At 36.2% G+C, this 24,557-nt stretch overlaps 1 protein-coding gene across 1 annotated transcript in view; it reads left to right on the forward strand.

Moving 5' to 3' along the window:
- The window catches only part of LOC104169006 (putative homeodomain transcription factor 2), a gene marked incomplete at its 3' end in the record, with an annotated part of 38,233 nt that extends 14,265 nt beyond the window's left edge, over positions 1-23,968 (forward strand). The window contains exons 4-10 of the mRNA XM_009709809.1: positions 3,229-3,298; positions 6,326-6,484; positions 12,005-12,170; positions 12,858-13,022; positions 18,031-18,232; positions 20,351-20,509; positions 23,750-23,968. Of these exons, the coding sequence (XP_009708111.1) occupies positions 3,229-3,298; positions 6,326-6,484; positions 12,005-12,170; positions 12,858-13,022; positions 18,031-18,232; positions 20,351-20,509; positions 23,750-23,968 (1,140 nt within the window). The remainder of the gene's footprint in view (positions 1-3,228; positions 3,299-6,325; positions 6,485-12,004; positions 12,171-12,857; positions 13,023-18,030; positions 18,233-20,350; positions 20,510-23,749) is intronic.
- Between the last annotated feature and the right edge of the window lie 589 nt (positions 23,969-24,557).

A 24,557-nucleotide genomic window follows, 5' to 3' on the forward strand; every position in this document is an offset into this window, starting at 1 on the left:
TACAGCCGGGATAAGCGCTGTTAGGGCACGCAGGAGTCTGTTCGGGGCGAAGTGTGCCTTGCGGTGCCGCGTGTCTGCCCTGTGCGCGGAGAGCGCTTTCGGAAACGTCCTTGGCAATCGAATTTCAAACCGAGACCCGAGCGTGTTACTTGCTTTCAGGGTCCTTTCCGTGAAAACCCATCGCCATTATGACAGAAGTTCTTGTAACTACTGTGTAATAGGACATTGTTCAAATAATTTATTGCGGATAATGCCTTGTGCTTATTTGAAATGCAACTCATTTGGCTCAGGAGTCCAATAACTAACAAATTAACAATGATGTCTATATGAATTTGTGTTGACTGAGTTTAGTGTAATTAGTGTAATAATGTTAACGCTGAAACGGACTACTGGGTTCAAGTATTGCACATCAGCACTTTAATCTCAAAGCCACTGCAGTACTGTTTATATAAACTTTACTAAAAATGTAAAAAAATTATTATTTTAGTAGAAAGTCTGTTTCTGATACTATAAATGTATCAGTTAGAACTATAATAGACTCTGTTCAAGCTTTATTTTTGCTATTAGTTAACTGAAATATATTTGGTGCTGGATAGAAATTATATGGACTAACTGGATGAGCCTGAACAGTATGAAACACTGAATATTTTTTTTTTTTAATTAGCCTTAGTTTGAAACACTGTTGTTTTCCACATTTCCATTCCATTTCCACATTCCACAGATACTTCTGATGCATTAAGAGAGTGGAGAAATTGCATCTTAATAAATGCAATTTTCACTGCATGTGGCAAAAAGTAGAACCATCAATTCATTGCAGTCTACGGACACTGGAAGAGTTTGAGATTTGACTATTTAAAGAATGTATCACCACTTCTTTTCCTATGAAAGACGCACCAAGTTATACTTGTGGACTTATTTTTTGCAGAACTTTTTCTTTAAAATGAAAACATAGTTTTAGCAACAGTGGTAATTTTTTCCTAGGACTGTGGATGTGTTTCCAGGGGATTATTTCTTCTAAGACATACATACATCTTTATTTAGACTTTCAAGCATCTTATTTTTAAGCTTTAGATCTTTTTATGAAATACAGTGGCTCACTTATGCAAGATTTCACAAGAATCCGTAGCTGGTTCTAGAATTATAATCAATTTCCAATTCTAATTATGGGCTCATTTTCTCATTCCACATAAAATTACTGCAGTTTTAAGACTGCTGGTCTGTAAAAATCTTGCATGTTAAGCTCTTTGCAGTGCTTAAATCTGCAGTACAACTGATTTTCTGTATTTGTTGTCCTCGGAACACATTTTATCCTGTCCATGTTTGTTTCAGTTCTATGTATTAATTTGCTTTTGTTTCAAACTCATTTTTTCTAATAGACACATCCAGTGATGACTATATATCTAGTTCATTGTGAACAGTTTGGTTTTTTTTTTTAAATTTTGATTTCACTGTGAAAAATAAATCCAGTTGCATTTAGATGTGAAATATTTTGAGCGGCACTCTACCTATTTGAACAATTTACTTGATATTGTTCTTATGAGGATGAACATTACCAGATTTTACTGATCTTTCTTTCATTGATAATAATTTAATTTTTATGCTTTCATCTGAATTTGATGTTTACATTTAAGTAATAAATGTTTTTACATGAGTGTGACGTGCAGAAACAAACTCCAGAACTCACGGAGAGTTACAAAGCAGGCATGTTTATTTCCACGCCGAGTGCAAGGGGGATCGCTCCTCCAAACTTGCACATCAAGTAAAATGAAGATACATATTATATACCATGAGACATTTGCATATTCACAGTACATTACATATTCATATTCATTGTTATTCACAGTTAGGAGTGGTTGTAAGTTTCTTGCTTCTAATTTAAGTTATTATGCATCCTCAGTAAGCACTACTGAAACCTCTATATTAACTACATGTGCTACCCAAGCGGGGTTTTGCCCTCTTTCAGGGCGGCCATTTGAGTGGGAGGTCGTGATCTCCCACTACCACAATTACCTCTGTCCTGCTCTCAGCTACTTTATTTTTGATGTCTGTGGGTTGTAACGTTTTATTAGCTTGGCTCCCTTCATGTCTAGAACTCCCTCTCTGGAAGGCCTCTCACCACATTCTTGCCTACTGACTTAGATAACAGTGTCCCTTCTTCTATCATTTGTTCTTTTTCTTGATGCTTCCCAACCTTGAGATGCCAGGCCAAAGAATGTGCCTGCTTTTATGTTAATTTAGCTGAATTATTTAACCCTTTGGTATCAGGTGAAATACGACAATGGTGGAAATCCGTAGTTCCACAGTGAATTTAACTGCTTTTTGAATGAAAAGGGTTAAACCACTTCCATCATAATTCCATTTGTACCCAAAATATTTTTTTGAAATAATTATGTTTTACTCCATATGAATTGTAGTCTGTGGAATCATTACTGGCTAATGTGACCAACAGCCTAATCTAAGAGTATCAGAATAAACTTACAGCTGTCTCTGAAACCTGAGGGTACAGCATCACATTTTAGCATTAAGAACAAACTTGAAAGTTTTGCAAGATGGTTTGGCTATTCAGCGAAGGAAGATGCTGTTTCTAAAAGACAAAATAAGCTTGCTTTTTTCCGTGCTGCTTTCCTGTTGTGTGGATTTTTTTTTTTCCTCTTTTTAACAGGCTAATCTGTATTTACTATTAAGAAAAATTCAATACTTTCTAGAATTTGGATTTCTGACAGTGGAACTTGCCGATTAGTGGCTCTTGCATTACAGCATGATTTGCTATCTAGGTTTGGAATTAAGGAGTTGCAATGTAAGCATTTTGTGAAGTTTTACTAGACATCTAAGGAGAAAAGAGATTCAGGAAAGTAATTTGTGGCAAAAGTTCTGAAAACCCAATATAAATGTATTACTAATTCTTGCAAGTGTGTGCATATGTTGTCTGCATAATCCCAAGCCATGGGAGATGAGTGGTCAGTGCTTAACTATGTTTGAAAAATTACCTAATGGGTCAGTAATTGGTTGGGGTTTGTTCAGATTGTGAAGTGTGTAAAAGGCATTTGTTGTGCCGTGTTCCTCGGAATGTTTACTTTATAGTACTTCAAAATCTGTGAAGTTGACATATTTGTCTGAATTTTCAATAGCAGTATGGGTTAAATACAATTACTGACCACATCGATACTTTTTCTTTCATAATATCTGTCTTCTGCATGAGTATATTCTGATAGTATTTGCCTATTGCAGGGTTTGAGAAACAAACCAAAGAAAACAGGACATGTGAAACCAGACCTCATAGATGTTGATCTTGTGAGAGGTAGGTCCTGAGCTAGAAAAAACTGAATTTCTCAGTATAAAAATAACTGCCATTCTGTGTCTTGCAAGAAGACGGTATTACTAAGTTTAAAAAAAAAAAAAAACAAACCAAAAAAAAACCCAACCAAAAAAAACCCCAAAACCAACCAACCAACCAACCAAAAAAAAACCCCACAAAAAACCCAAAACACCAAAACAAAAAAAAAACCCACAACACACAAACAAACAAAACCCTATGTAACTCCTCTCTAAAGAAGGTGGTTTGGAAGTACTGTTAAAAGATGACCTCTGGATTAAACTGAAGGCTTAAATACTTGATTTAAATTTTGTTGTATAAATCTAAATTTTGAAAAAAGACACACAAGGATTGTTGTGGATCAAAGTTCTCAAGTTATTAGTTCAGAAATCTCCCATGGCCATGCATTCAGACTTCTTCCATCTAGAGGAAAGGTTATGTTTAAACTTCTGGAAAGCAAAAACTGTGTAGCCTCGAATATTTCTTGCCTGTTTTAAATAACAAAAGAGAAACAGAAGGTCAGATGATAGGAGACTTTTTTTGAAAAGTCTTTATTTAGTCTCAAGTTATTTTTATCTTTATTTAATTTCCCTCATGCCTCTTGAAGGCTAAGGAAAATATTATTTAGCATTTTTTTTCCATGAGCCCAGCAGCCAGCATGATCTCCTGAATCCATTCCAGGTAGTGCTCTTTGAATTCTTTCTCAAATTTACTGACGCACCCTGCTGTGCCCTTGCCCTTAGACATACACCGGCACCCTCACACCCAGAGCTGGCCTTTAGAGACCCCGCTCACCCCCTTGCTCCCAGACCGCCTCACCCCTTCACCACTTGGTCTGCCTTGATCTTCGCCAGTGCTCGCTCGCGCGCCAGCGCTTGCTCGTGCACCCGCGCTCGCTCAGGTTGCTGCACCATGGACGAGCGGCCCCCTGACTCATCCTCTGATGTCTGACTCCCGGTGCTGGTCCTCGGCCCCTCACACACGCTCATGGAATAGACTGCCCCTCACCCAGGAGTGAGTTAGAGGAGTTTAATAAGAAGATGGTATGGACTGTGCTGGTTGGGTGCATGGTGCAGCCAGACAATCAGCATACTGAGCAGCAGCTATTTACGCATGACCAGTCCTTTTTATCCCCTTACCCCTTAATTTCTCCACACTTGTTCCTCCTCAAATCACCTAAACCCCTCTTTTCTCCCAAGTCTTCCCGACACATCCCAGCATTTTGAGGGAGCTGGAGTTGTTTAGTCTGGAGAAGAGGAGGCTGAGGGGAGACCTGATCGCCCTCTACAACTACCTGAAAGGAGGTTGTAGCGAGGTGGGGCTTGGTCTCTTCTCCCCAGTAACTAGCGATAGGATAAGAGGAAATGGTCTCAAGTTGTGCCAGGGGAGGTTCAGGCTGGACATTAGAAAGAACTTCTTCACTGTTAGAGTCGTTAAGCATTGGAATGGGCTGCCCAGGGAGGTAGAGGAGTCACCATCCCTGGAGGTGTTCAAAAAGCATTTAGATATGGAGCTTGAAGACATGGTTTAGTGGGCATGGTGGCATCAGGTATACGGTTGGACTTGATGATCTTTGAGGTCTCTTCCAACCATAATGATTCTATAAGTCCTGTGCAATCTGAGCTCCTTCTGCCCTGCATTCCATGATAGTCCCATGCCCCTGGGCAGCAACCTCTTTTGTCTGAAGGGTGATCTGGAGAGCTGCTCCCAATGGCTCCTGATGATGGTTTCACACCTGGGCAAGGGGGCTGATGGCTCTGCTGGGACAGCCCTGGGAGGGGCCTGGTCAAGGTGTTCCTGCCATGATTTGAATTGCCCACCTGCCCTTGTGCCTATGTCCTGCTCTGGGCCTTCAACAGGCTGGTGGCTCCAGTGATGGGTCTAGAAGAACCCCGACAGGGTATTATTTGCACTCCCCCTCCAGCCGTTGTCTCTTTGAGCTCCCCTGCCAGTGTGCAGGTGAGCTTTTATCACATCACCTAACAACATAACTTTTATAAAATGGGAATGCAAGAGAAAGAAACAAAATCAGATAACGTTTGAACTTTAAAGAAACAGAACTGAAAACTAAATGTTTATAGGAATTAAGGAACAGCAGTAGACCACCTCAATATAGTGATATACATGAATAGCATTTAAATGACTGCTCTGCATGGAAGTCTAAGTTGTTATTAAATTAGTTCCAGGACTGGCAGTGTTCTACCTGTGCCAGCACAGAGCTCGCTAATGCCAGTTCTGCTTGTAAACAAGGTGGAGGTGGTGTAGCAGCACACAGTAGTTGCCCTTTCCAAGCAGTAACCTTGGCATAATTTAAGTCACACCCCCATTAAGTAAACGTTGCACAGTTTTTTAGCTGCCAGAGAAGTGGGAATTTGCAGGAAGAAAAAGAAATTGAGAGATATGAGAGAGAAAGGACATTCGAATGAGTGAGTTGAAAAATGGTGTAAATAGAGAGACAAAGACAAATTATACTTTGGGTGGCTTCCCTGCTCCTGGGGCCAGTCCTCAGTTGGACAGATACTCCTCATACTTCTCAACTTCGTTCTGTTTTCCTGAATGGCTGGAGCAATTTACAGATATTGATGTTTCAGATCCCTTTGCTGTTTTGGGACGGGGCTCTGCTGTGCATTCATGGGCATGTGGAATTTTTGTATGACTTCCTGTTGCTTCATATAAAGTTTCTGATACCTCAGTGAAACAGAAAAATTTTTAATAATGGATTTAAAAGTAATTTTGACATAGTAAGAAATGGCAATGTTTTGTTATTCACACATTCCAAAATCTAGGTATTTGTAGATGTGATATGTATATGTATTTGTAGATATGATGTGCCTGATAATGGCAGTCAAGAGGGCACCAACAATTTAAGCAAATTTTGGATTGAGAAGATAGTGAAATGGTGGGAGTCTGAGATTTATTCAAATAATTATGTTTAATAATTGCTGCTTTTAATAACTGTCTTAACTACTCTGCTATTGAACAACTGAAATTATTTCTTTTCTACTTTTAAAGGATCTGCTTTTGCTAAAGCAAAACCTGAAAGTCCTTGGACATCTCTGACCCGCAAAGGAATCGTGAGAGTTGTTTTCTTTCCGTTCTTCTACAGGTGGTGGCTACAAGTGACATCAAGGGTCATCTTTTTCTGGCTGCTTGTTCTTTACCTTCTACAAGGTAGGGTTGGATTACAGGATTGGCTTCAACTTGAATGCCTTATGTTAACCATATGGAAGCTGCTGTATGTTATTTGGCTCACTTTATGGAGTTCAGGTTTATTCTGATATTTTCAGAAAATATTGGAATGACATAGTGCCAAGAACGTGTCCGATGTGCTTCGGCTGTTTTTTCCATTGCAATGGGAAGACTATGTATCTTAACTTTATATTTCCTAGATTATAGAAGGACTTTTGAGCAACTATTAACAAACAGAAGGCAATTCACAGCTTTCAGGATGCTCGGTCTTGAGTTCTACTAATCTGACTTTGTACTTCTCTTAATTATATATAATATATAAGAGGAAAATTAGAAAGGGAGGAATGTAATGCAATGAGTCAGTATCTAACAGTGTGAAAGTCACCAAAAGAATAAGTGTATCATAAATGTGTACAACAGAAATGGAACAGAAGGTTAATGAAAGTTTGGAGCAATTTAAGTACCCTGAGAAGCTAAATGACTGTAAGTTTTCCACTGAAATCCAATTAAAATACAGTATTACTTTCTCAATTTTGCCATCTGCCCTTGCAGTTGTGATTCACTGTATCATTTGGAAATTGTATTTAAAACAAGAAATGGAGTTTAAAAGAAAAAAAAAAGAGGACAGTGCCTCTTGTGTGATGATGTTAGCAGCTATAAAATGAATTTTACAGTGCCAGTGCCCCAAAATTTGAAATATTGACAAATATGCATGTGAAGTCCTTATGTCCATTTCTGAGATAGATGCTTAAGAAGTATTGTTGCATATGTTAGTATTTGTATATACTATGGTAAGCAATCCTGTAGTGTTAACAATTTTAATCTCATTTATAGTAATATAGGTGGTAAAATACGTAAGTTATAGTTTATTTGTTACCATGTTCATAGGTGGCTTATTCTGAGAAACACCATTGTAGTAATTTTTTATGTTCCTATTCTTAAATTTATTTAAAAAAATTACCCACGCTTTATTTGTGGAGCCTTCATAAGACTGTAAAAGCAGCAAAATAGTAGGATAATGCAGATTCTGAGCACAAGCAAGTTTTATAGGACAGTAATTACAGAGCTGTGGTGTAATTAATTTTTTTCCCCTCAGATTCCTTGTGATCTATGATTTACTAAAATGATGGTTGGAATGCATTATTTCCCTAATCCATATAGTCTGTAATGTTACAAAACGACACCAGGTTAGGTGGGAGTGTTGATCTGCTTGAGGGTAGGAAGGCTCTACAGAGGGATCTGGACAGGCTGGATTGATGGACCGAGACCAGCTGTGTGAGGTTCAACAAGGCTTAGTGCTGAGTCCTGCACTTGAGTCACAACAACCCCATGCAATGCTACAGGCTTGGGGAAGAGTGACTGGAAAGCTGACCAGTGGAAAAAGACCTGGGGGTGTTGGTCGACAGCCGGCTGAACATGAGCCAACAGTGTGCCCAGGCGGCCAACAGCAGCCTGGCCTGTATCAGAAATAGCGTGGCCAGCAGAACTAGAGAAGTGATCATCCCTTTGCACTCCGCGCTGGTGAGGCTGCACCTCGAATACCGTGTTCAGTTTTGGGCCCCTCACTACAAGAAGGACATTGAGCTGCTGGAGCGTGTCCAGAGAAGAGCGACAAAGCTGGTGATGAAGGTCCTGGAGCACAGGTCTGATGGGGAGCGGCTGAGGGAACTGGGGTTGTTTAGTCTGGAGAAGAGGAGGCTGAGAGGAGACCTGATCGCTCTCTACAACTGTCTGAAAGGAGGGTGTAGCAAGGCGGGGTCGGCCTCTTCTCCCAAGTAACCAGGGATAGGACAAGAGGAAACGGCCTCAAGTTGTGCCAGGGGAGGTTTAGATTGGATATGAGGAATAATTTCTTCACTGAAAGGATTGTCAAGCAGTGGAAGAGGCTGCCCAGGGAAGTGGTTGAATCGCCATCCCCAGAGGTGTTTCAAAGGTATGTCGGTGTGGTGCCTAGGGACATGGTTTAGTGGTCAACTTGGCAGTACTAGGTTAACAGTTGGACTCGATGATCTTAAAGGTCTTTTCCAACCTGAACGATTTTATGATTCTATGAAAATATTTTCTGATATTTCTGAGGTTCTGAATTAATAAATACAGGAAAAGAAGTAATAATATTCCTTATTACACTATAGTCCAACTATTTGAAATGCTTGCCATTTAAATTGTGCTGAATTAACTGCAGAGTTTTTGATGGTTTCTGAAATAAATCGAAAGACTTTTAATGTACATGTAAGTGAAATTAAATTGAAAAAAATTTTTATTGGAAACTATTTAAAACAACCCCCCTCAAGCCTTTCTTTCTAGCACTTCCATATAAGTTCTGCTTATACTGTACTCAGAAGGTGTGCTCAGTTACTCATGTGCTCAGTTACTCATGTCATACAAAAATTGGTAAGGCAGCACCAAAACATCAAGATTCTATTATGAAAACTTAACAATAAACCACTTCAAATTCCAGTGGACATATTTCTGCCCTGAATCTGAATTTTGTATTGTAGCTCGGACTTTCTGTCATCATGACAGGTTCTCACTGACGCTGTTGTAAAATGATCTGACTTTATTTTGCTTATATATGTTTAGTTAAATGATTTTATTTAATTATGAAGCATTTTTTATAAATTTATGAACTGCACTGCTTGGAGTTATTGCTTTGAAATTGATTAGCTTTAGTAGGATAGTTGCTAGCATTTATGTAAGCCTATAGAAAAGAATTCTTTCCTTGGCTGTAGATTTAAACTCCAGAGTCAGTCTATTTGCATTGGTTTCCTTCAGTATAAAGTATGATTAGAAAAATGCGTGATAAGAGAACTACAGAGAAATGTTTTTTTTGTCCAAGGTCACGGAACAGGCTGATGAGTCGAAGTAATTTTTCTTCTGACTCCTCATCCATTTAGTTTGTAGCATTACCTTTTTTACTTTAAAAATGTTTCTATATTATAATAGGAAAATGAAGTGTGAAATTATAATGTGTATCTCTCTTGTGTATTTCTTAATAATGAAACAAGAAATTTAATAGTGATATAATGATGTTTATTGGGGTGAGATACATATATATGTACGTATGCATTTTTAAACTTGGTCATAGAAATATTTCAAAGCTTTAAGTACTATAAAAATAAATGCTTGTTGGTCTTTGAAACATACAGTTGCTTTCTTTAATACAGCTTTTTGCTCTATGTGATATAATTTCATTTGTGTCTCTTTCACAAGATAAACTATTGTAATTTAGAAAAATACAAGTTCAGATATTCTAAATAAGTAAAGAAATAATTAAGTGATGTGAGAAATTCAGTTCTGAGACCTAGCTGTTGGTAAGAGGAATTCTAGGCTAATCTGAACTACAGTGTATTGGCACACTGTGCAGAATGGTTCTTGGATTTTCCTCCCATCCTACTGAAAAGACCAGGAGATTGGTAACATTTTCTTATATCTGTGTGAAACTTCATGGTAGGAATCTACAATGTACAGATTTGTATCTTCTAGAAGATGATGATTTCTTCTAGATCACTCTGTTTTGCTAAATGTTTTTTAAGAAGCAGAAAAAAATCTTGTAGTGAAGTTTGAAATTAATTTGTGGAGCCCTAGTCCCGTAAATCATTTCACATGGATCTGTGGAGCTCTGTGTGTTCAGAACGATATGTTTATCCAAATTGTATGGTAGGAGTCGAAATTGGCTGCTTGCTTTCACTTGTATATGTGAGAAACTCAGATAAACTCATTTAGAGGTAATAATATTGTTTGTACCTTTTACTATCTGTACCTGTTTTCAAACTTTTTAATAAGTTGGATTTCTGACATATGCATACTGTCTTTCTGAGAAACCTCATACAGCAAAAACTTTGTCCACATATAGTAATAAAAGATACCCTACGTGTTCTACCTAAAACTTCTGTGCTTTAATTTAGGAAAAAGACTGTTGGGAAATTAGAAATAGAAAAATGCTTCTAATTTCTTTTTAGTGGAAGACATTGCATCCAGCTATCTGCTGTGTTAGGCGTGGCTTCATGTGACATATTTTAGGTGTTTGAATGTGTCACACAAATTTGCATGTGGCTGGATATTTTCAAGTAATTTCAGCAGAGAACTGGTGAAAGCTGTCGAACTTGTACCATGTATTTTTTGTGCTAGGAGTAGGTCTAAGTTATGGGACTTTCACTTCCTACCGGTACCAGAAGAAAGTTAAGTTCTCATGGGATGTGCGAATGTTAGGCCCAGAGAATTATTCCCCTGTTCTGTTTCTGAATTTTTTCTTGGAGTTTCTGTTTTTTTGTTTTTTTTTTTCTTGACAGCTTCTCTCAGCTGAGTTACAGAACACAGTGCTTCAAGCCGTAGAGGCAGAGCAACAAGAACATACAGAAAGCCCAGAAAAGAGAGGGATTGCCTCTTCTGTCTCCCCCATGCCTATTGAACATGTTTAGATTGACCTGAAGTCTGTAAAGATATTTCTGAGTTGTAGAAGTGGTTGAGCTCTGGGTACAGGAGCAAGAAGGGCTATGTGGGGTTGGCAATACATGAAAAGCTGGTTATAGGGTTACAAAATTAACAGTTAACTATGGAATCGGAAGCTGCCCCTCTTCCGGCCACAGGCGCTAGTTGGAGTCCTAGTCACTTCAGCTGAACTACCTCATAGTTTACATGGTTTGTCTTTTTGATCTTTCCTCATTGCTAGAATATATACACACAAGTATATATGAAATGTATACAGGGTTGCACTTAATGCCCGTCTGTCTATCCACATGAGCAATTTTGTCCTTTGACTGGAATATGGGGTTTAAGATGCATTCTGCTAGAGAATAGAAAGAGTTTCTAGTAGAGTTTCTAGTCTCAAGTCTGTTGGTCCTTACAGTATCGGAATAGATGTATGGTTCCACAGAATTGCAGGCTAGCTGAGGTTGGCAGGGACTCTGGAGATCATCTAGTCTGAACCCCTGCTCAAAGCAGGGTCAGCTAAAACAGGTTGCTCAGGGCTGTGTCTGGTCAGGGTTTGAATATCTCCAAGGATGGAGAGACTTCAACCTATCTGGACAACCTGCTCCTTGTTTGATGAGTCCTACGCTCACCTAACTTGTTGGATTGTGCTGCGTCGTTATAGGTGGTACATAATTAAATTTATTTGGGCTGCTTTAAGGATGACATTTGCTTTTTGGTTTTCTCTCCTACTGAAGCTTCACCTTAATTTAAAGTCGTTTCATGACACATCTAGCTTTTCAAATGTTTTTTCCCCCCCTTCATTCTGCTGCTTTCTTTTTGGAGCAATAGCTATAATATCACAAGTGTAAGAGAAAAGATGGGTATTAAGACAGTAGGCAACTGTTTAAATCTGCATTACTGCCTATTTCATTGCAGTTATAATTCCTTCCTCTCAGAATTATGTGGGTTGGCTTAAAATGTGGGTAAAGGACTACATCTGATTGTTTCTCTTTTTAACAAAAGCCATATAACAGGTTGACCATTTCAGACATTTCAAATATTGAACTCAACTTCATTTCCCTTCTTTTCCAGTTGCTGCTGTAGTGTTATTCTATACAGCCCAAAGCCCACATAATATACCTCTGACTGAAGTAATTGGGCCAATATGGCTAATGTTGCTACTTGGAACTGTGCATTGTCAGATTGTTTCAACACGAACTCCTAAGCCACCTCCCAGCACAGGGGTTAAAAGAAGAAGGTATAGTCTACGTTAAAGTACTTATAATTTAGGATTGTTAAACTATTCTAAAGAGTGTGCATGAAAAAATGTCAGGGTTTACAGTCTCTGCTTTGCAAGAGATGAGAAATTGGCGCTCTGTTTTTATCCGAAACTTTAAAATGGGTGCTTAATTGGTTCTCTTTAACTTTTATACGTTGACTAATTTGTGCGTTGTTTTATTTGAATGCATTGAATCTGACATTTTGCCTCAAAACAGTTTATATCTGAATAGTGGTAGAGTGACAGTATTTATATTACTGCAAATTTAATTTTAGAACTCTGTACAATAATGACTAGTAATCTCTGTGGGAAACATTAAAAGAGATGCTATTGGAAATGTAGAACTTAAGTCTTCCAGCACTTCACTGAGTATGGTTTGCTACAGTGAATCATCCCATTAAAATGGGAAAACCTGCAATAGTGAATTTTGAGAGTCTAAGCCTCTGAGGATGAGATGAAATGTATTTTAGGCTTAAGTGTTGTGATAATCAATAAGTGTTGTACTTAGTTTTATTAAATGGAGTTTATTAAATTGATGTGATAAAGCTTTAGCAAAATATTTTGAAATCTTGCTTGTTTTTGCATGCTTAAACTGCTTAACACATTATAGAACTAGTAGATTGCACTTATAAAGCTACCTTCCAATTTTAATCTCTTCTGATGAAGGAAATTAAGGAAAGCAGCACATTTGGAAGTACATAGGGAAGGAGATGGCTCTAGTACTACAGATAACACACAGGAGGGAACAGTGCAGAGCTACGGTACAAGCACCTCTTGCAGTATTGGCGCTGTCTTCAGAGATATCTGGCATGCTGCTTTCTTTTTATCAGGGTTTGTATTTATTCAAGGCTACATATGTGTTGGAGATGCACTATCCCTTTTCGAAATAAGTAAACATTGATGTAATGATTAAACTTTTGTTGATCTAGTTTTTGTTCTGAATTCTAAACTCATCTCAGTATTTGAACATGTGCAAATGTGTTGTTTCTTGACTTTTGCAAATGCTGATGCAATAATTTTGAAAAGATATTGAATTAACTTTTAGTTAAATAATATTTTGATGTAGGAGTACTCTGTGTGGGCTATCAGGAACGAACCAACTCAGTTTCTCAATTTTAATCCTGTGAGAAAATGCGACTCTTTATTTTTACAGTATTACATTAGCTGCTTATTACTCTAAGAGAATGTTTATTGAAATCCATCACTGTTATCAAATCACATACTTTTTCTGAAGGAAACACCTTCAGGATTCAAATAGGCACAGCATTTAGTTTATAAATAAACATCAAAGATACATTTTCTAATGGCTGAAAGAAACATCTAACCCTGTTACATTCCAGAGCTGTTTTGCAAATGACCAATGTGCTAATGCAGTGCTCTGGGCAATTAAGATTTTTAAAAAAAACATTCTGTAGCAGTCTCTGTTCAAGATATGCTATATATGCATCATGTAAGTGCTATATATCAGCATTTATTAACAAGAGAAAATATGCTCATAAGATACTATAAAATTGAGAAAAGGGATACTGCAAGTTATTACATCGATGTTTTGTTATGCATGCTGCATCTTAAATATGGCAATGCTAACATGTCTGTCATACTTGTGATAAGTGCTCTTAACCACTGATAAAGCTTATCTTATATTATGTTACATTCTGGGAATATCTAGTTGAAACTCTGAAGAAGTTTAAAAAAAACTCTGAAGAATGTTTAAAAATGTTACAAGAGGAGAGTTCATTTGACTTTTTCCTGTGTAGATTAAGCTAGCTTTGACAAACTATGAGTCATAGTAATACACACCACTGCTGTTCTTTGGGTCTTTATGCATTACTTTCTGGTATGTTTGGGTGTAGTCTTGTAAACTTTTGAATGTTTTCCATTCATGGAAGATCCTGATTTGCAATAAGAAAAGGAGTGTTGGAAGGTTCATTTTTTCCCTTACCTTCCCTTGTATTGGGCTCAGAGTGTTTTCAGTTGAGAAGGGCTGTGTGGGACTTGCTCTAATGACTTGTTTAAACCATTTAATAAGAGGTAGTGTGTATATAGATGTAGATATTAAGCTTCAATGATGACTACTTAGTATCTTCAAAGGATGAAGAGCACAGAGTGACTGAGAATGCTGTGAGTAGCCCTTAGTCATTTGTTACCTCTTCAATTGCAGAGGCATGGTTGTTTGTATGTTTGGAGCCATACAAACCATATCAGGAACTCATCCAGCCGAAAAAGAACTTTTTTTCCCAGGAGATCACATAGATCAGTTTCTTCCTGTAATTTTTTTCATGATAATAGAAACAGTTTTGTCAGCACAGTAGAATGGCTCAGTGGGGCTGGGAATGAGTAAACAGGAGCACAGCATGGAGTACATTGACTACTTGACTTGGTGATATTGCTGAAGAGAATCTTATGAAACGTCAGTGCAAGGGTCTGTACAGTGACATCTGTCCTGTTTCTTAAGACATACTTTGAAGCTCTTTAGATAAGCACATTAGAATGACTCATTAGTGTTTATTTACAGAAGTTTTTCACATATATTAAGCTTTGACATACTTTTCTGGAGTTTTAAATATAGGTCTTAAACAAGCAGTTTCAAAATTAACCTCAGAAATTATGTTCTTTGGTTTAGGGCAGGACCCTGTGTACCTAGACCCTTTGCCTGCACTCAGATCATTTGTAATCTGGAACTGTATATTCAGTAAATACCATTTTGAATGGCAGAATTCAGTCTGTCTACTAAAATATAATTCTAAACTTTAATCTAGCACAGGGGCAATTTAGAAAATATTAATTGTTAGTTTTGCTGGAAAGGAGGGCAATATCCAAATAGGTAGTTTATTCAGAATGTAGTACTGATTTGAGATTTTGCTCTCTGTGTGTGTCCTTACTCAATTATGGAAATCTTACAGTTGCAACTTCTTTAAAAGTTTTGCAGTGTGAACAGGGAGGAGAGGGTTTTTTGACCAGCCCCGATGAAAATACATGGCAATAGAATACTTGATAGTGAAAATCTACAGTCTTCCAGAAACTTGACTTAAATCTTCCTTGCATTTATTCATGATGTTGTCCTGTCTTGCTCTTAATTCTAGCATGAAATTGTAAAGTTGATTAATGATGTATACATATAGTAATTCTAGGAAACTATACATTTCTATCAGCTGTGGAAGTGTTGTTCATGTTATTGTTGTTCTTTTAACACCGTATAGTGCACGGAAGCCTAAATTTAAGCCCGAATTTGTGCTTTTCTGGCTTGAAACTTAGACTTAAATTTAGGGATTCTTACAAAAAGTAACTTTGGCTTCTACATTAGAAGCAAATGAAGGACCTCAGTCAAGTTACTTGTTTTTCAAAATGAGCCTTAGTTGATAACAGGCTAGTATTTGTCTTGCAGTTTTAGCATGTAAACATCGCTTGAGTAGTGAAGTCCTATCTGAACAAATTATACATACATACATACATTCTTTTTTCTCTTATCTATTCCTACTCAGCTGTTTGAGACTACTTCCTAGTAGCTTTCAAGTTTCAGGTGAAATGTAGAAAAACTTCTCAAATCAAACTTGGAAGAGTTGTCCTGTTACTCTGCTCATAGAGCTTAGTAACCTGTGGAGTAAGTCTCTCTGACTAGATGTGTGTGCATATGTATGTATGTGATGAGAACTGCATTCCCTTTTGCACTGTTAAAAGTAAATTTTTTAAAAAGTGCCAAAATATATTTAATGCATTAAAAATTGGCCTCTGTTCCTGCTTATTGCAGGTAATTTAATATTAGTGCTACTCCCTTAATGTTCACAACTGAGCTTACTAAAACTTACTATTTTCCAATGAGTTGCCACTGAAGGCTGATACTTGCTTTATTCCAGAAGTGAAACAGCAATTTTTTCATTAAATAATAAGCTAAGCTTTCTCTTTCTTCAGTTACCTTCTCTTCTTTAGCTTAATTAAACAATGACATTATAGAACAGCACAGAAATAAAGTTCTAACATGTTTACTATTGATAGTTTGATCTTTTTGTCCAAAGCCTCAATAATGTTTTAGGTGATCTTAATGGATCTAGAAAATTAAAACTCTGTATGTGAGCTAACACATTGATAATCTGCAAACAGGAGGCTTACTAACTGCTTCTCCTCCACAAAACACATGCTAAAGCATCTTGCTGTCTCTTTACCTTTGTAAGCTTATATGAAAAATTAATCCATGCAAATATATAATAACTACAGAAAGTATTTCTACTGGTTTTGTATTAATTTAGAAATAAATTTGACTAAGAATTTTAGGAATAGGTCAGGGAATACTAGGTGAGTACTATAGCATCCTACAAGAGCTTCCAACAAGAGAAGTGGAGCAGCAGTTACTTTGGTTTAAAAATAATATGCTGTTAGCTTTTTTCCAGGAAGGGGTGAAGGAAGGGAGAATGAGATTAAAGATGGGAAAGGAGGCTGAAACACCTTAGTAACATTATCTCTTCTCTTCATTATTTTATCTGCACGTCAACAGATTAATTGTTCCTTTTTGAATTTTTCCATTTTATCCAGCTCTCCCTAACCATTTTTTGTGCTCAGGTCTCCCTTGTATATGTGGGATACCTTATCCTGGGAGGAATGTGAGGTGACTATCCCAATTCTCCCAATTTGTTCAATGTGCATATTAAAGAGGAATTTAATCTTCTGCTGTGTAATCCAAGCTCTCACAGAATGCCTCACTTAAAGAGAAAGGCAATGCATATTCCCTCATAGGAGCACAAGATCAATTGAACAGATTCTTGATAGTTTTATGACCTATGTCCAGTGTTCTACTTTTAATAAAAAAAAAAAATCTGCAAGCTTGATTTATAACACTTTTTAGTTTTTTCACAAGTGTTCTGGGAATCTAACAAATAAGATTAATAAATATAAGATATTAATTGCTTTTCTGATTTTTTTTTTTATGTGTTTACTTTGAGAATACAGAAGCTTAAACTGAGATTTAAAGTAGTCTCTATTGGTAAGGTAGCAAGCTGTTATTCCTTTTCATTCCTTCATCGACCACACATTCTAATATGGAAGTGTAATCACCCAAATGTTTGCTTTGAGAAAGCCTTTTTCTGGCATTAGATACTGTTGCTGCTACATCTGTTGACTAGATAAGGGCCTTGGTGTCTAGTGTGTGTTATGGAAAACTATTCATCAATATTAGTAGTCTTAAGAATAATAACAGTAAAGCATAATTCATAAACTTATTTTATGATTTGAAAACAGACTTAATTAGTGTGTTTGTAAGATATATCGAAATATGTTGCCAGGGTGTTACTGGGTAACACAGAAAAGGGTAAATCACCTTTTGTCTAGTAGAGTTGTCATTAAGCACAATGTATTTAAAACGACAACAACAAATATCTGTGTACAGAGTACTAAACAGCATGTTTGGTTGCAGCTTCAGGAAATGGCATACTTGCTTTAAATTAATAACAGTTAAAGAAACTTTTAGCATGCTGCTTCTTTTTGTTAAGATAGAATAGAGAAGTTTCTCATTTACGCTTGAGGCTTGTAGTTCTTCTAAAGGCAAAGTTGCTGTGAAGTTTTAGTTTTAAAACATATATTTCCTTTTCTTTCAGTAGCTAATAATAGAATTTTCTTGCAAACACTGACAGTTTCTTTTGGAACAGTTTTAGGTAATGATGATGGGTATTATTTAGAAGATGAAATAGTTACAAATATTGCATCAAATGTTAATATTATTCATTTGTGGTCATCTTAGTAAAGTAAGTAGTAGTAAAACTAAAACATGGGTTGAGAGGGATAAGCAGGATTTAGACTGGGAAAAAATTGAGAGAATCATTAATTTAATACATATATTTGTTTCAAATAGATCTAAGAAAGCAAAAAACTCAATAGATAAATCCACTGAGACTGATAATGGCTACGTGTCCCTTGATGGGAAAAAGACAGGTAAAACCAGTGAAGAATGTATGCAGGCCCATGAACGTCGATGTGAAGTGATTAAGCCAGAAGAGTCGGGGTGGAGCACCACAACAGTGAGAGATGCCTTCAACAATCACAGTCATCACAAAGTAAGTGGGCTTCATTGCTTTCAAAGCAGGATTATGAATGTGTCAAATGATACATGAAGTGTATTTTTATGATGCTTTTAATACATTCTTATCTACTTTATCCTGAAAAATGTTTTAAAAATGAAGTTAGACTAGGGTCCTGGGGCCAAAAATTATATTAATCATCTTATTTCATCCTTATATTCCTAGCCTTTCCTTTTTCTTGTAGAAGGATCCTTACTGACATCTAAACATTCTTTGCCATTCTGTATTTCAGTGCACAAATTTGTGTGTCTTTTATCTGTGGGTTTTTCCAGACCAGCTAAACACAGTGTACCTTTTCCTGCCTCTCTGATACTCTGGGCACAGGTCTGTTTCTATGCTAAAATGTAACAAATTTTGGATTACTGACAATTTGTAGTTTTGAGGTCACTTTGAGCATTTGCCTGTGAATCATCTTCTTTTTCTTTTTAATTCTTTGTAGAAGATGAGGAAAGCATGATTTCCATGTCAGTGAAGTAGACAGGACTCTATAGTGAGGAACAGGGATGAGACGGAAGTGTAGAAAGCGGTAATGTAAGAAAGCAGAACTTTTAACTTAGCTGGATCTGATTATATCCTGGATAGCCTATTTTCATCTTGCTGATCTACAGAATAGCTTTTCCAAAATGTTTTTCCTGGCTTTCTTATTGACATTTGAACAGGAGTGCTATTACAGCTGTTATACTTAACTGACTCTCACTAGTATTTACCATCAATGATCAATCACAGCAAGATTTTTTTCCATGATAATATCAAAGGGAAAGCTTATTCTACTGGAATTCTAAAAGTACACATTTTTATAAAGGAAAGACATTCTTTGTGGATTTCATAGCCAAATTATTTAACAGGCCCTTAAAGGTCCATATGATTAAGTCAGTCTGAAGGTGATGATGGTTTACCTCGGGGCAAAAACTTCACTTTGTTGCTCTACAGGATGTGCTTTCTCAGCAGTGATAGCAACTGAGATTCAGTTGTCTTTATCAATTCCAAGCATTTTGCATTCTTGATGAAATTCAGCAAATCAAGGATTTTTAAGAAAAAGTACTTTTAAAGCATTTTAAGTTCCTTTGATATAATGGATGACATGTTGTCTGTGTTTAACTTGCTTGGTGAGTACGCACCCATATTAAAGAGAAATTGACGGAGGCTAGAATTGGCTCCTCTCTTCTCTCCTCCTCATCTCTTCATCCAGGTACAATCAATACATTTTGGTGCCACTGCAAAAGGTAGTAGATAAGACACCTCAGACTGTTCTGCCTGTCCCTTTTACTCTGTGAAACTCAGCTGTTAAAAATGTGAAATGACCCGACCTTGAAGCATCTCAGAAAACAGAGTTCATCATGGAAGAGAGAGTGATGTCTGAATTGCAGGGGGGGAAATGATTTGTTGTATTCATAGAGAATAGCTTCACTATTTTTGTCCTTTTAGCATTTCATTGATGACTCCAAAGGAAACTTTACAGGGTCCTCTCTGGTGATCTCATAATAAATGAGAATGTACAAAAAAGTTTTTGACAGCTGAATAATCCTTTGCTGCCCTTTTTTCTTTCTGTTACCATAAGGACAACTTTAACTTTACTTTAAAATCAGGGAATTTGAAAATGGAATAAATTAATAATGTGAGTATTCTACATGCAATCTGTAGCACTTTATCATTGAAAGAAGAGGTGAATGTTAACTTTGTATTGTATGTGTTGATAACGTTACAGTGTCTGCTATCACAATTTTGGTAGTGGTTTTTTTGTTTGTTTGGTTTTGTTTTTTTTTTTTTTTTTCCCAAATCTTATGGATATATTGCCTCTAAACCTCTCTTGGTAGGTTAGGTTTAGATGAAATTGCATTTAAAATAATGTTAGAATTGTTCTTTAGTATAGTATGAACTAGCCCTTCATCATCTGAGAAATGCTTATTTTGATATTACAATTTCTATTTTATAATTCCAAAAACCACTTGATTTTGACAATTGGAAATGTATTAATATCTGATTTAACTGAGCATAAAGAATAATGTTGCAGGAAGACATTTCATGTCAGTAGCTGAGAATAAGACCTAGTAAGTATGAGTGCATATCTTACTAATACTGTATTTCTTGCACTAGGATATTCACAGAACTGTGACAAATTTATCAGATGAAGTTTCCAGTGAGGAAGGGCCTGAAACTGGATATTCTTTACGTCGCAATGTAGAACGCACTTCTAGTGATTGTACACTTCGAAACAGGAAATCTCACCATTATAAGAAACACTATCCTCTGGAGGTATGTTCTTTTCCATTGCTTCTTTCTTGTAAATTGTTAAAACCTCTTGGTTTCTTATTGAATAGATATATTTTCCTTAAACCTTTTTTCTCCTATATTGATTTTTAGATGTCTATTAATTGGAAGTCATGCTAGTGGGGGACAGTTTTATAGTGTGTGTGGGTTTTTTGTTTTTTTTTTTTTTTTTTTTTTAATGACAGTGTTTTGAAATTAAGAGATTTTTATTTAGTTGTTTTGAGCTTCATCCTATTTTTCAATTTGTTGCGAGGAACATAAAATATATTCTGTAGATCTTGCATCAGGTTATGGCGAACTCTACAGTCTCTTGACACCAGTGATCTCCTCTGGAGAACTGATTTACAGAAACAGTAGTAATTGGGAACATGCAAGTTTTCATCATGCTAGTGCTCCTGTTTTTCTCCATTTAGTTAGTATTTTGGATTCACTAGCCTTCTTGTGGAGAAGTCTGATTGACTCTACCTCTGAGTTGTCATTCCCTCATATTTATTGAAACAATAGTTAAAATATTATAATGAAAACTCAAAAAAAAGTTAATGCATCAAAATATTGATATTTTAGGAGACTTGATGACATTATAGCTTAGAAGAGGGGAATTCATAGATTCTATATTAGCAGAGTCCTTAATCGCAAAGACTCAGATGTTGAAAGAGAAAAGAATGTGTTATTGTGGTTTTATTTATTTATAATTTTAAAGAAATTATGGTCTTTTTTCCTAATGGTGTACAACTTAACAGATACAGGAACTTTTTTTTATAGGCTGTATTGCCATTTTTTCATTAGGACTATGAGAAAAGAGTATAAAGAGTAATTTCAGCTTTGACAAAATCCCACTTACAGATGGGTTTAATAGGCAGAACCTCATGAGTAAGCTTTCTACTTGATACAAGAAACGTCTCCTTAGAAGGATTCAGATATTGCTTTCTCTGATAACAATTGCAAAGCCTTGAAGTTGGTGCTTTACATAAGAATGCTATTAGATAATCTTCTGTTATTTAATTTATTTCTCATGAACTTTAGTTAAAAAGGTCCAGAAGGCTATTTGATTTGTGTTTAATGCCTTATGTATGTTTGGTTTAGGATAACCAAACAGGTCAATACTTGAAACTCTTTGTTTCATATTACAGAAGATGTCTCTTGACTATATACTTGTGCAGCTGGTAGTGATTGACAAGAGGAAGCAGAAAGTCATGATTACAGTGTAATTTTTTTCATCTTAGATATATTTTCTCTTGCATACAGTGCTTCAGAGCTAGGGAAGGCTGTGTAGATGTCTTCAGAAACTGAAGAGACTAAATTTGCTCCGTGTGTAGCTTTGGCAGTGGTATTTTACACTTGTTCCCCGTTGCCATGAAAGAGGAAGCCTTTCTTTGTTTTTACCAACTCGCCTCCCCCACACAATTACAAAGGAAATGAAACAATGGTTTTCAAATCTGTGAAAGCTTGCTTTGTATTTGAAAAAAAAAAAAAAAAAAATTAGTGAAGTCAGTGGATATACTCTCGACTTCTGTCCTACATTTTCTTTTATCTTCATGTTTACTTGTCAACTTAATTGTTGTTTGAAGAAGCTTTTTAAATATTGTTACTTTATTAACTCCAGGTCTCAATGGTACCCAGTAGTGACTGCCTTCTATAAATTATATATACACTTTTTTTTTTAAAGAAACAAAAATGGTTCAGGCTCTTTCTGCATTGATGTTATCCCTCACTTTGTAAAAGAAAGGTAAAGAGTTCAGACCAAATTTTTTCTAAATATTTCTTTACAAAATTGCTTACATAAAATGCATTAAGCATGATTTTCGGGAAGAACAAAGAACATTTCTTCAGATGGTAATGCTTTAGAAATCGTATTAAATTAGTAGGTGTGCTGAAATGTTGTGTGATTTTTTTTTTTTAGTGTAAAAAATTTGTGTATATTCTTGAGAAAAATTAGTAGAAAGAAATAAATTTTGTGTTAAGAGGAAATGGAAATTGCCAGAGGACGGCAATGAGTAGGATGGTACTACTTTTAAGACTACCAGCCTGTCTTACAGGAAATGGATTCTGCTTACTGTAGAAAGTAGTTTAAAGCTCTGCATTCTTACTTCTGAAAACAACATTAGATTGTTGCATATGTATGTGTGGGGAAATTTAAATGTCCCAAACTTAATATATTTCTTTCTTTATCTAAGATATGGGTAAAATTTCAACTTAATAAGGCACGCTTGTTTCTCAAGTACAGTTTGTTGAAAATAATTAAAATTTTAGGTATGACTATGTAGATTACACGTATACCTGTCATTAGCTATGTATACTCACTTATTTTTCCTCTCTACATCTGATGCATAACTGACTTCAAACAAGCTCACTCTCTCTTTGTCTTTGAGAAGGTATGTTAGTAGGGGACAATGGGAGAATGTGATTTGTAGGGGACTTTGAGAGTCAATTCCTCTTTTATTACAGGCTTTTACATTTAGAAATGTACTTCTGGAACATATCAAGCTTTCTTTTAACACTAGTTAAATTGTGTCCACACTGTTTGCTTGAAAGGCTGTTTGAGTGCCACAGGTCTTGGATGACTAGAAATATCTCTCCCTTCTTCCTCCAGGGCCTTGTCCTTTCTAGAGAAAGAGTTCCTTACCATGTAGAGAAATAGCTGAAGCACTTCAGCTCAAACAACTAGAGACAGAAAATCAAAATGTCAAAATACTTTGTGAATGATGCTTTTCTCACTCTCAGTCACTTTTCTGTATTACAATTTCAGTCCAGTGGATATGGCTTTAAGCCTCCCTTGTGTCTTTCACATTTTCACGAAAATAATGAAGCTGTAAAGTGTTTTAAAGGAGACTTAATTTATAGCTTATAAAATCAGAAGTTTGAGACATAGTTGGAGTCTGTGGCTTGATAATTGCTGGTAAAGTCAAAATTAATGAGTTCTAAGAATCTGTAAAACAGTTATTTCCTTTTAATAGTTAAAATTATTTGATTCTTTGTTATGTGACCCCCTTGCCAACAAAGCAAGGACAATGGACTGTTACTTGTTTGTATAGTGTCTAAAAATGTGCAACCTCTTAGACACTCCTTCAATAAACTTGTAATTCATTCTGATGAGAAAGATATTTGATTGGAACATAAAAAACAGTTAAATGCAAATTCACTAATTTGAACTTTATAAATGTTCTATCAGAAAACAATGTAGAATAAAAAAAGCTGCACTAATTCCAATGCATATTTTAATTTCAGGATACACCTAAATCAGGTACTAGCTGCAGTTCTCGGTGTTCAAGCTCCAGACAGGATTCTGAGAGTGCGAGACCGGAATCGGAAACTGAAGATGTGCTGTGGGAGGACCTCTTACACTGTGCAGAGTGCCATTCTTCCTGTACCAGTGAGACAGATGTAGAAAGCCCTCAAGTGAATCCATGTGTGAAGAAAGAATACAGAGATGACCCATTTCATCAGGTTGGTGTCCACCAGTTTTGATTTTTTTACACTACACGCAAGTTCAGTATTACCAGCTTTATCACATGTCAGGAGGCCTGGGAGAAAGAACTCTATATTAAATGAAAGTACCAAAGCCAAAGTGATTTGATAGAATTAAAACAAGGAAAATTTGATTTCTGCTGCTCAGTCATTAATTTGTAAAATGAAGAGGATATGACAGTATACTGAAATAGCCTACAGAATATTTGAGTGTTTGAATCTTAGTTCTAGTTCAGGACAAGTACTGCTTGATTTAAGATTCCTCTGTTGTAGATGTTTGGGTTTCTTTTGTTTGGGTTTCTTGTTTGTTTGTTTGTTTGTTTGTTTGTTTGTTTTTTCCTCTAGTGAAATTACTTTTTTGTGAGCACATATCAGACATCTTTCTGTTTGCTTATATAGAAATGTATATATAAAAAAGCAAACAGAAAGATAACATACATAGTATCTGATGTTATATATAGGTATATATCACGTGTATATATGATGATAGATGTGTGTTACATATGTCTAGGTCCTATTTTAATTTTTACCTTAAAGCTAATAATTTTATTTCCCTTTAATGCTATTC

The sequence above is a fragment of the Cariama cristata genome, unplaced genomic scaffold, assembly GCF_000690535.1.
Source record: "Cariama cristata isolate BGI_N322 unplaced genomic scaffold, ASM69053v1 scaffold8231, whole genome shotgun sequence".
Taxonomy (NCBI): Eukaryota; Metazoa; Chordata; class Aves; order Cariamiformes; family Cariamidae; genus Cariama; species Cariama cristata.